The 12,162-nt window shown below is 39.7% G+C and overlaps 1 protein-coding gene across 1 annotated transcript; it reads right to left on the reverse strand.

Moving 5' to 3' along the window:
- Positions 1 to 1,190: 1,190 nt before the first annotated feature.
- Positions 1,191 to 9,157, reverse strand: LOC119414571 (neuronal tyrosine-phosphorylated phosphoinositide-3-kinase adapter 2; the record flags this gene model as incomplete). The annotated part of the gene is given in 3 exon segments (XM_037681669.1): positions 1,191 to 1,507; positions 5,563 to 5,764; positions 8,768 to 9,157. Coding segments are annotated over 2 exon segments (496 nt in total), but the record flags the coding sequence as incomplete, so codon positions are not given.
- Between the last annotated feature and the right edge of the window lie 3,005 nt (positions 9,158 to 12,162).

Here is a 12,162-nt window from a genome sequence, read left to right on the forward strand (position 1 = left end):
CTGATTGGCTGTGAAAGCTCAGACTTCAGTGTTTCTGGAGTCCCATTGGCCCGAGATGCTGAGCGCTGCTGTGATTGGCTGGGCTACAGGGGGTCTTGTTTCTGTGGGATGGTTGCCGTGGTGCCCAGGAAGATCTGTGCACACAGACATCCCCACCAATCTGAACCAGGCTGGGTGACTCCTTAAACATCACATTGGCAGCACAGCTAAAAAAAATAAACCTAAAATAAATTAAAGCTTCATACAACCTACTTTTTTTCTTACCCCTGCCTCCAAGGCCACACACACAATATACAAGTTTAAATTTAAGTATGCAAATATCAAACTGAATATAGATATTAAGATATTTTTAACTCTTTTAGATTAACTCTGAGAACATTTGTCTTGGCTTTTCTGGAACATCAGCTCTTCAGCACATATTCTTATTCAGACATCTTATTCTATTTACTCATGCAAGTTTGTTTTCATTGCATTGATTAAAATGCTCATACAATCTTTTTTTTTTTTTTTAACAAAAGGCAGTGACTAATATTCTAATAAGTATATTTTGTAGATTTTACTAAATATGAAATATTGCAAAAAGGCAATTGTTGATGCTTTTAGATAAGACAAAGATGTGGACTACTAGCATGATGGGGTTGCTTATACATCTATTTCAGGCATCTAAGAGTTAAGATAATATACAAAATATAAACTTTTTTTTTCCTTAAACAGAACAAAACCAAAACACAATTACCAGTCAACCTTATGTCTTATTTCCAAGCTTTTTAAATGCACAGATTCTGGGGATTCGAACATCACTTCAGTTTGTTTGTACATATACGTGTCATAGAATATGGACTCTCATTATTAGGCTACTTTGGCAAGTTATTTTAATTATGTCATATCTTATATTTGAAATATATCATATCTATGTGACTTACAACATTATTATACATTTTATATTATTGTTTAGTAAATACAAAAATACAAAAATGATAATAATAATAATGAATACATGATATAATTTCAAAGCCATTATAGGTGTAACTTTGTTTACGATCTGAATTTTCTCCTATAGTGCATATTGTCACTTTTCTGTGAATAGTTGAATGGCTTGTCATTGTGTGGAAAAAGTGCTGAAGAGAGCACCGCAAGCATCGCCTAAATATAGCTGCAGCAGTTTGGTGTTAGGTGCCACCACCACTCACCATCACATCTCTCTCCATGGCAGATGGATGAAACACTGTGGTCCACCGCCTCAGACGACATGCTCAGCTTGGTGGCCGGGTCCCTCCTGGGTTTAGGTGGTGGCTGTTTCCTGGAGGTTGGACTTCCCACTTCCTCGTCTCCTCCTCCTCCACTGTTCCCACCACCGACCGAATGGAGGGACTGGGAGCGCACAGAAAAGCCCTGCCTGCAGGCAATGGCATGCAGGTGAGGCAAGGGCATGCATTCCTGGGGGTCTGGCATGGTTATTGAACCCATTCGCAAGTGCTTGCCTTCTGTTGCTATCTCCTCACCTATTCTGTAACGGCAAAATAAGACAGGAGAGAGATTACATGGAATAAAAATACAATTTCATTTCACACTGGAAAATATGGGTTCCTATTTCTCTGAGCTGTTCAGCATAGTTCATCCTGTACAAGTAGCTCAAATAAAAATGGTGCTACGTTAACATTACCAGACGCATTAGTGCAGCTGAAAACACAAACCTTCGGAGCAAATTACTGATTTAAATTGAACCCTGAATTGGGCTAATAGGACTAGTGACCTCACAATACAGAAGCCCACCTGTTCAAATCAATGTGTAATACATTGGTCTGAACACACCTTCAACTATGAGTAAGAATTGTGGGTTAATGGGTTAAGAGTCTGTAAATGTGTGCCTGTGCATGTGTGTGAGTGTGTGTGTGTATCATTATGCAAATAGCATTTTCAAAATATAAATTCTACATAATATAAGATAATTTTGCAACACTATAGCGCTGCTATTGACTTCTTTGTCATCATATCAGGCAAACACAATACAGACTGATGGGAGAGATTTAAATGTTTAAACAAATGACATGAAACAGAGCACATTTGCATCTTGCAGGAGCGTGTGCGCACGCATATGTGTGTGATTGCTCAGTCTGTGACTTTGCAGACTTCGACTCCCTCCTGGCCAGCTGCTGAACAGAAGGTGCTCTGTAGGTTGGGTTCATTGGCCAGGGGCTTAACTTTGCCTAGCAACAGGCAAGGTACCATAGAAACCAGACACAAGACCAGCTCATTGCACAACAATAATAAAGGACATGTGCACATCTTAACACTTGTCAGCATAATAACTACATTAGGGTTTTGTTTTTAAATTATGTTAGTTGTAAAACAAACAAACAAACAAAAAAAAGCAACCCGTAGAATCACGTTTAGATTGATAAGGCAGGAAAACATATTAATACAACTAAACAATACATTTATTTTTGATTGTTCAATTTAAAATTGTTTTTTAGCATTTTGCTTTAAATTTTGTTGTCTGTAAATAGAAGGAAATGCCTTTAAATGTTGCCACCGATGTCAGTGTGACATATTAACGATCTCTCCGTACCATACATATTAGGTGTGCATTTATTTTGGCTTCTCTATAACATGGGTTGTGTGCATGTAGATGGCTAGGTGTGACTAGAGTGCTGGTGACGGAGTTATTTATAGGATGTTTGCCCAGTGATTGGGTAAGGGACACATTGCAAGTAGACCTAGACCAGTGAAAGTTGACTTGTTGTATGTCAGTTCTGGTTCTGTTGTGACTGGAATAAAATACGTACGTTTATTATGAAAGAAAATCAAAACAATGAAGCATAAAAAGAAAAAAAAAAATCTCTGTCTGCGACTGTGTGCACAAAAGGTAATTAAAGCTAAAACAGACGTTTGGAATTTGCATGCCTATGTAAATATATAGAAATTCAAGGTATCTGTGGTTGTGTGTGGGAGTTAGTGTGTGTGTGTGTTTGCTTGTGTGCAAGGAGCAGCTAATATTGGCAATACTTGTTCTTGCATGGGAATTTGTGTAACTATTATTTTTATCTTTCAAGTGAAGTGCGATAATAAAGAAACCCCAGAGTGAAGAAACTTAACAGGAAGTTCCCTAACTTAAACCCATCAGGTTGTTTTGATTGGTTGGTGACTGTTCCAGCTGTCACCAGGCAGAAGACATCTCTTGTAACTGAGCTAACAATCTTCCCCTAACTAGTTTTTCCTCCCCCCCTCCCCCCAAAAACTCTTAAGCACACTTGCTGAAACAAGATCTTCCATCCTAACACAATCAGACAGGCCATTTGCGCTTCCCTACACTCACTCGCAAACTATTATAAGCTTTTATTATGTTCCAGTCCACACATGCACATCCCCACAATCTTCCATATATTTTACTTTACTCACTCACTGAGTCAAGCGTGCACACTGAATAAGTATTCAGTGAGAGTGTAAGTACACTCTCATCCAGTTACTGTAGAAATGGGTCATCTCATTGACCCATTTTTATGACTCATAAAATAATCTGGCTATTTTGTTTCTTCCCAAAGTGAAAATGTATTAATATTTTTCCTTTGGCAAACAATAAAAGGCATTAGATGGGTTGCAAGGCACACTATGTCATTTTCTTCAGGCATCACCCTACATTCCAGTTACTACACAGTACTGTGTCAGACTGCCAAGAAGACAAACAAGTGTTTCTATTAGGAAGAGAAACGAAGACAACGATGGATTTCCATAAGGTATTTAGAACTTTAACTGTCTCTTACGTGCTTCACTGATGAAAACTCAAAATCGGCTTTGTCCAACCATGCAATACCGTGTTGACGCAATGGAATATATTATCTGATCACACAAAAGATAATAAAAGTACCACTGAATAATAACAACACTTAACTTCAATTGCATGCCCTTTTGACAGGAATGTGACAAGACTCAAAGTCTTTGAGTAAATCAGTTAAGAACATCTGCTCACTCGCAAACATCCAGCCCCCTCCCAAAAGTTGTATCCATGTAATATTGGATGAACAGATAAAATGGCCAACAGCTGCTTATATGTTTTGTATTGTGTTTGACAGCTTAACAGAAATCAAATCATGAAAACACTGAGCTGAATATCTCTCATAATCTTTCTGTTGAAAACCGACAAATTAATACTTTAGAAGGATGAATCAACCAATCAGCTGTAGTGAAGAAGTACACATGTATTGCATTTGTTCATGGAGGTGTTCCATTTCTAATGCACTTGTCTGGCATTCATCCATCCATTTTCTTTAACCACTTTTTCCTTATGTAGGGTCATGGGGGAGCTGGTGCCAATGTCCAGCAGTTACAGTGCGAGAGGCCGTGGACAGGTCACAAGTCCATCCCAGGGCTACTTATAGACAATCATTCACAAATTCACTCACACGTAGATACAATGTAGGTTTAGCAATTAACCTAACATGCATGTCTTTGGTCTTTAAGAAACCAATGTTCACAGATAAAACCCATGCATGCATGGGAAGAACATGCAAAGTTCACACATTAAGGCCCCAGACAGGAAGCTAGAGATTTGGAACGAGCTTGACGAGAGTTTAAAACGGTTGAAATTCATCTCCACCTTCAAAAAATGGGTAAAGACCAAATTACTTTGTTTTTATACTTGTGATCATGCAGGACCTGTAACTGCTTGATCAGAGGTAACAATCTGTATTGTAAATGGAATTTTTATTAGGAATGTATGATGTATTTATTGTGTTTTTATTTATTATGTTATAAACTGTATGTAATTATATGTACATGCTCCCTCTATAAGCTTTAAATAGCTTTTCAGAGACATGATTCATGCACTGTTATATTGCAGTTATACGTTATGTTTTATGATTATCTGTGTGTGTGTGAACAAACTGAATAAACTGAAAGTGGACGTGAGACCTCCTTGCTGTGAAGTGACAGCACGGTTGCCTGGGCCTCGTCTTTAAATATCAAACTCAAAATGGGGGAGAAAGCAAACACAATTTAAAGTGAGTTCATGTTTTTTAGAAGTTCTACATTTTAATATAAGTTGTTATTTATTCTTTATTTAGTCTGTTGCAAAAATAATAAATAAAGACAATGAAGTAGATTCACGAATGAAGGACTGTTCATTCAGACTGATCATCACAGCCCTGAAATCAAACAGCAAACAGGAACCTAACACAATTCCTGTCACTTCTTATCCCCTTCATTTTGAATTCATAAAGTTTGTCATTTCAAAAGTAGAACAGTAATGACCTCATCACAAGGACGAGTCCCAAATAAGTCTAAACGGGAATTTAATTATCTTCTGTAGGCCACGAGGTGCTGCAACCCATACTTGTAAACTCCAAAATATAGCAGCCTCCACAGGGACCCCCTGGCCACTTGTCCTAATTCCTACCGCTTAGTGAACCCAGTCACATTTGTGAAGTTACAAAAATAATCCCACTTCTGTGCAATATTTTATCACAGATTATTAAAAATAGTTACTTATTTCAATTTTAGAATGTTTTTGTGAACAAATTTGAGCTAATGTTTTAGCAATGTGTTCATTTTGTTGGATTTTCATACCTCCTTATGGCTTCCTCCTGTTTTCTTTTTTTGTCTTTTTTTTCCTGCAGGAATGTCCTATTTCTCTCATTCCTGGCGTGGTCCAAGTTCTGAGCTATCAGGCTGTTGTAGGCTCTCAGCCCATTCTCCTCAACATATTGGAAAAAACTCAGAGTTTCCTCCTCTTTGGAGCTCATCATTCTTCAAGTCTTTCCACTGCATTCTAAAGAAGAGATACAAGAAGTTCACAGTTATTTTACCGTACAGACAGAACTTTTCTTAGGATATGGGAATATGAAATTAACACTTTCAGCTTGTAAAACAAGAGTCAGAGTCAGAGTTTCTTTATTGTCGTTCCACCACATGTGGTACATGTGGTGGAACGAGATCATGTACATAGGGTCCCAGTTACATCCAACAATAAAATGTAAAAGAAAAACAGTAATAAGATACGAACTAAGAAAAACATCAACTACAAATACACTAAGCACTAATAGCATAAAAATGATAAAAACAATATGCCAAACAGCAGCACGAACATGAGTCTGTGTGAGCAGATGAGCACAAGTGAACACAGCAATATGAAACAGATCAGCACCAACATGATGTGATTTTTCACAGTGATTATCCTGGTTAGAGATTCATGAGTCTAACAGCCTCAGGGTAGAAGCTGTTCTTTAGTCTAGTGGTTCTACACTTAATGCTCCTCAACCTCCTTCCTGAGGGGAGCAGGGGAAAAAAGTGTGTGTGCTGGGTGAGTGGGGTCCTTCATGATGCAGGTGGCCCTCTTCCTGTATCTGGAGGTGTAGATGTCTGTGATGGTGGTGAGGCTGACTCCAACAGACTTCTGTGCAGCCTTCACCACTCTCTGCAAAGCTTTTCTTTCTGCAGCTGTGCAGCCTCCATGCCACACATTGACTGACTTAGGTCAATAATTCTTATTTCAGACTTCAATTTTTAATTCTAGTTCTTAATGGAAGCTATCAGAAAATAATAACCAGAAAAAAATAAAAAAAAGAAACCGAGTTGATTTGAATGAGAGATTTTGTTTCTGATGTTCAAGAGTTCATGGATAGTAGAAGGTCTGTTAATCATGAGATTTGCATCATGCCAGTCTCAGGAAGAAACTGCCATGATGCAAGTCTCTCGATGGCTACAAACGTTTTCAAATGCATACACACATACACATACTGTATGCACACACACACACACACACACAGGCAAGGGTTCACATGTGCACAAATGTATGCATACAACCATTGGATTTAACACCAAACTAAAATTAATCATAACTTCCTGTTTAAGTGTGGATTAGAGGCGAAATGCTCATTTTCTCTAGGTGTTTCCACATTTTTCTGGCTGAAGTTGAAGGCTGTAACTGAGTGAGTGTGAGAATGAGTTTGAAAAGGGGGCTTTCATCTTCTGCAGTTATAATATGTGTTGGGCTCAGATGTGGAAATACAACACTCATGGGACAAATCAGATAACCACAGACAAAATGAACCAGTTTAAAAGACCACAAGGCATAGTTTTAGTATCTACAAAGATAGCACATTTTGTGTTTTAGAGCCACCAATGCTTCTTCTGTTGCCCTTTGTTTATGTTAAAAAACACTTATATGGACTGAATTTGTTTGTTAAGAAAGTGCATTGATGCAGCTCAAAGATGTGAAATGTTTAACCGCATTGGCCTCAGTTTAAAGTAAGATTGTTTGCATCGACTCATGATGTGAACACAGAAAGGTGCAGTTAATGATGTGATTCAGTCTGCATGCTTGTGCAAAATGCATTTTCCTGAAAACCCTTGCAACAGCATGCAACATAGTGCATGGTATGTGCAACCGCCCAATGTGAATTTCAAGAGGCTAGTGGAGGATGAGAAGACAGAGCATGGTTTTATGTAGGTCAGTGTTTTCAGATCAGCCTAAGACTCATGCTTGTTTACGTGAGAGGAGCACTGAGTGTAAGTGCAGGGGAGGGGGAAGGGGCTTGTGATAACTGTATGTATGTTTGTGTGTACAGAGGCAAGGGCAGCAAGGGGGTCTTGGAGGGCAGCCAGATGGAGATTGCAAGGCCAGTGAAGAGGCGGGTTATTGTCTGGCCATCCTCAGCATCCTTCTACACTGTCTGTCTATGAATAAGCCGAGCATGTGGTTTAGGTCAGTAGGTTCATCTGTATGTAGGTTGCACTCCCTTTGCTGCATAAAAACATTGTTCAGCACAGTTCCTTCACAGGCATGAAGAGGGGACTGAATGGAGTCAAAAACATCCTTGGAGCAGGATTTAAACTAGGACATGGAAGCCTGGTATCTTGTGCCATAGTGAATTTTATCTCTTGATTGTCAAGTCTTATCAGTAGTGTAAATACACACACGCTTGTCTAAAGACTGAAGCAGCACACATGGAAATAAAGCGTGGTCTCTGGGAAGGAATGAGGTGCATCAATAAGAAGTGAGGAGATGAGAAAGCACAGTTCAAACAGTGTTTGAGCTGAATTAAGCCTGCCTGCCTAATCCCCGTAAGCCTGCAGCAGCCCTCTGCACTGGAATCAGCTTGTTTATCACACTGGTTTTTACTGGCCAAGCCTTTCTCAACCAATTGTCTTTCCATAACTCATTTAATGCATTCATGATTCTCTCATCTCTTTTAACATTGCAAATTCAGCAACGAGTATTTTTTAAAATATATTTCTTTCCTCATCCACTGTTTTACCTTTTCTCTTTAATTTCACCCCATCTCACCTCTCCATCCCTGTTCTGTTTATTTGTTTATTGCCTCAGATGACATGGCTGCAACAGTTGGAACTGAGGTGCACTTTGCCTTAAAACTAAATGATGGTGGCACACCATTTCTGTTTCTAGGCAACCATGTCACAGGAGAGGGCTGGCATGGATATTCTAAAGACACAATGTCAAAAAGATTTCAAGGCCAGCAGTTTGGTGGCCACTAGCATGCTCATGCGTGCACACGCACACACACAAGACACTCACACACACATTTTCGGTGCATTGCAGTGGACTCAGAGTAACTCAGGCTACCGTTTACTTGTCCCAATTAAAAAAAATGAAACAAATACAAAGTAAAATGTGATTGTTTTAAATATAGCAGACTTTTTATGAAGTCTTCTGCAGAGTTTATACATTACTGTGCACAACATGAAAATATAGGAAACCTGTCAATAAATGTCCCATTGGTCATTACAAATGACTGTTTTGATGCATACTTACAATGAAGTTGCGTCTTGGCTGGTCTATGAACCAACAAATCTTCTGTTTCTCCCTGAGTCCACTGTGCAGTAATGAACTCTGTCCTAAGCTGGAGCACCTGTGCACAATTCCTCTTACATCCACATGGACCTCCATCCATTGTAGGGTCAGTTTGATTTTCCTGCTACAAGGTGTCCCTGTGACCCAGGACAAGTATGATGCTGCAAGGGAGTTGGGCCATTGGATGCCCAGCCCGATGCTTGCCCTCCTGGGCCAAAGGTGGGACACCTCCAATCCAGATGTTGCCACGATTCAAGCCAGACGTCAGCTTCACTCCTCCACACGTCAGCACATGCTAAAAAAAGAAACCGAACGATGTGTAAGAGCAGAATGCAACTGCATGCATTTCACAGACGCACACTGACGTTTCTCATTAAAATTCAATTAAAAAGAAATCTTCTTTGAGCTGCAGAACAGGCAGACACAGTCTCTTCTCATCAGATCTTTCAAATGCTTCTTTCCCAGAGCACCTCCTCTTCTCTTTCAGTGCGTTGAAATGTCACAGGAATAGAAAAATAAGAGGTGGTCCACTCTGCCCTAAAGGTTGAGAGTGAGGTAGACCAAAAGTATAGCATTCCATGCCGGTGCCCTCTCTCCTGCTTAGCTGCAAAGATCTGCTCAGCCGGCCGGTGCTTAAGCAGATGACACTGGGCTTCCCAACTATAGATCAAAACACTGAACACGCCCACTGCCTACTGTAGCCACCATCTCTCTCTCTTTCTCTCTCTCTCTCTCACACACACACACACACCCACACACACACACACACACTCCATCTCTATTTCCTGTTTGCTGTTTCTTTGACTGCATTCTTCTAAACAGATTTTCATAAAACCAATTCCCGAGTTGCTATGGACAGATTGTTGTTTAATGTTGCTTTTTTTTACATCATGTTTCTCAATTTCTTTCCCTCTTTGGTGGATTAATAAATAATTGGAGCCTGAATGTGTTGTTCTGCTTTCAGCACCATGGATAGTGCTCTCTGTCTGGGTGGGGGCTGAAGGAGGGGAGTTGAGTGGGTGGGCAGGGGGGGGGGGGAGACGACAGGGGTAGGCTAAGAGGGAGGAGTCATTTGGTTGCCAGGGTGTGACCTCATTAGACACAACCTCCTCTTTCCCTGGCAACTACCGTGATTCCCCTCCCAGATGCCTCCTCCTCTCTCTCCCATCATCTACAGCTCGTAAACAAGACTGTGACACAAAAACACATGCAGCAACGCACCGTGCTTCTCTCAAGTGCCTCCAGTACATGCACTGTGGCCAAAACAAACCCACTGTGGCAAACGATACAGCACAAGGTAAAAGCACTTTTGTGTTTCCTCCTAATTTAGTGAGAAAAATTGGGTTTGCATAAACGTACAAAACAACCAAATACAGTTGACTCATTCCCAGAGGCCGTAGTATGGCGGGTGGGGGCGGGGGGTAAAATAAAGGACAGAGTTGAAGTGAGCTGTGTGTTTGCTATAGAGCTACTTTGCCTGTGACCTGGCACTGCTTGACTGTCTGGGTATTGGTTTCAGGGGTGCTGCCAGTTGTTTATGTGTTGGGAGCGACTGGTGCAAATGATGGGGCTGGAGGGGGGTGGGGGAGTGGTGCAGGAGGGAGGAGGGACTGGATTTGCTCAAATGGATTAACACCATGGACACAAAAGGATTGAGAAGCAAAGATCTGTTGTTTTCATCACTTCCCTCCATTTATCTTGGCTTCTGGCCTTTACCCCCAATTTTCCTGCCTCCCTTGTTTCATGGTTGTCTTTTACACTTTAGGGGAAAAACGCTAGAGTAATAGTTCGACGAAAGCCAAATCATCGCATAAGATCTTAATTTTAGCAAAGAAAGACGTTGTTAAAAATAGCACTGGGTAGTAAATGTGACGATTATTGGTTCAAAGCAAAACAATGCTTTGATTACTTCAAGTTTTTTTGTTTTTTTATTGTCATACCAGCTCACATTTGCATGTTTATGGTACAAAATTTAGACTCAGGTCCCAGATCAGAAGCCCAACAATTTAATTATAAAAATTAATTATATTTTAGCACAAACCATGGTGTTGAATTATATTTGTTTACTAAAAAAAAAAATCTATCTTAGCTTGAATGTTATTGAAGAGGATTAGAGGTAAAGTATTTAGAAAACTAAACTCTACATCTCTGCTTCCACTTTAAGCAGATCTCTCACAACAGCAGGTCAAATGTAATAAATGAGCACATGCAATGATCTCATTGAGATAAAATGCTCTGTCAAAAGGTAGTCAGTCCTCTTTTTGTCTGCCAATTTTGAGAACCGTGGCTGATTGGACATACACAAAGCAGGTCAGTTCATCCATACTGGATCTGCACACACACTCACATGCACATGAATACAAAGAGCATTCTGACCTCAGCGCATGGCCCATTTGTGCAGTCTCAAAGGGAGCATTTAGATCCCATTGGAGTTCAATGAACACAGACAGTAAAAGGAAATCCCAGGGGTGACGGGTTAAATAAATGTTTCCACCTATGTGCACAACAACAGTTTGTTTGGTGAACAGTAGAGGACACTCTCTCTGGGACAGAACAAGGGGTGAAACAGAATTCAGTTCTTGGAACTTTGCAGTTCATGCACCATCAAATAAACATATTTACATACAGTGAAAAAGTTACAGTCTGTGTGGATAGATCTGGATAGAAAAGAACTGATGTGTTTAAATCTTATGTAACTGAATGTTGGGCTTCTTTTCCTGCAACACTTGGTTACATGGATTAAAATGGTCAATAATGTTTATGCTTAAAATCAAAAATAGAAAGCAATCCCATTTAGAGCATGAGATTTTATAAAAGTTTTAGTATTATCATCTATATTCTTTTGACTGACTTTTTTCTTTGATAGAGAACATAATTGGCTTTTCTATGTATTCTATGAATATGATTGTTTGTGTACAGTGCTCAGAGACAACTTTATTGTGAATTGGCGGCACCGCTATATAAATAAACTGAATTGAATTGATTTATTTATTTTTTTTAAGAATGGAAGAGGGCATATTATAAAACTACAGTAGTTAGCACTGAATAATTAATACCATCTTCATTTTATAACAGCTTCAAAAAGAAAATAAAGAAAACACAGATTAGATTAATTTAAGGCAAACACATTTCATCAATGCACAAAAAATACAACATTTTACAAGCCATTAAATATTTAAGGCCATTTGAGGCATTTCAAGTTTTTAGAGAAAAACACTAATCAGTCCAAGTGCAGCAGAACAGTGTGATGTTACTGACAGTATACAAGTGCAGACTAATACCCCCCCCCCCAACACCCCCCTCCCCCCCGATCCCCAACCTCAGCACCTCCCCTCCCCCCCAATCCCCAAGCTTGA

The sequence above is a fragment of the Nematolebias whitei genome, chromosome 9 (genome assembly GCF_014905685.2).
Source record: "Nematolebias whitei isolate Nwh7 chromosome 9, NemWhi1, whole genome shotgun sequence".
NCBI lineage: Eukaryota > Metazoa > Chordata > Actinopteri > Cyprinodontiformes > Rivulidae > Nematolebias > Nematolebias whitei.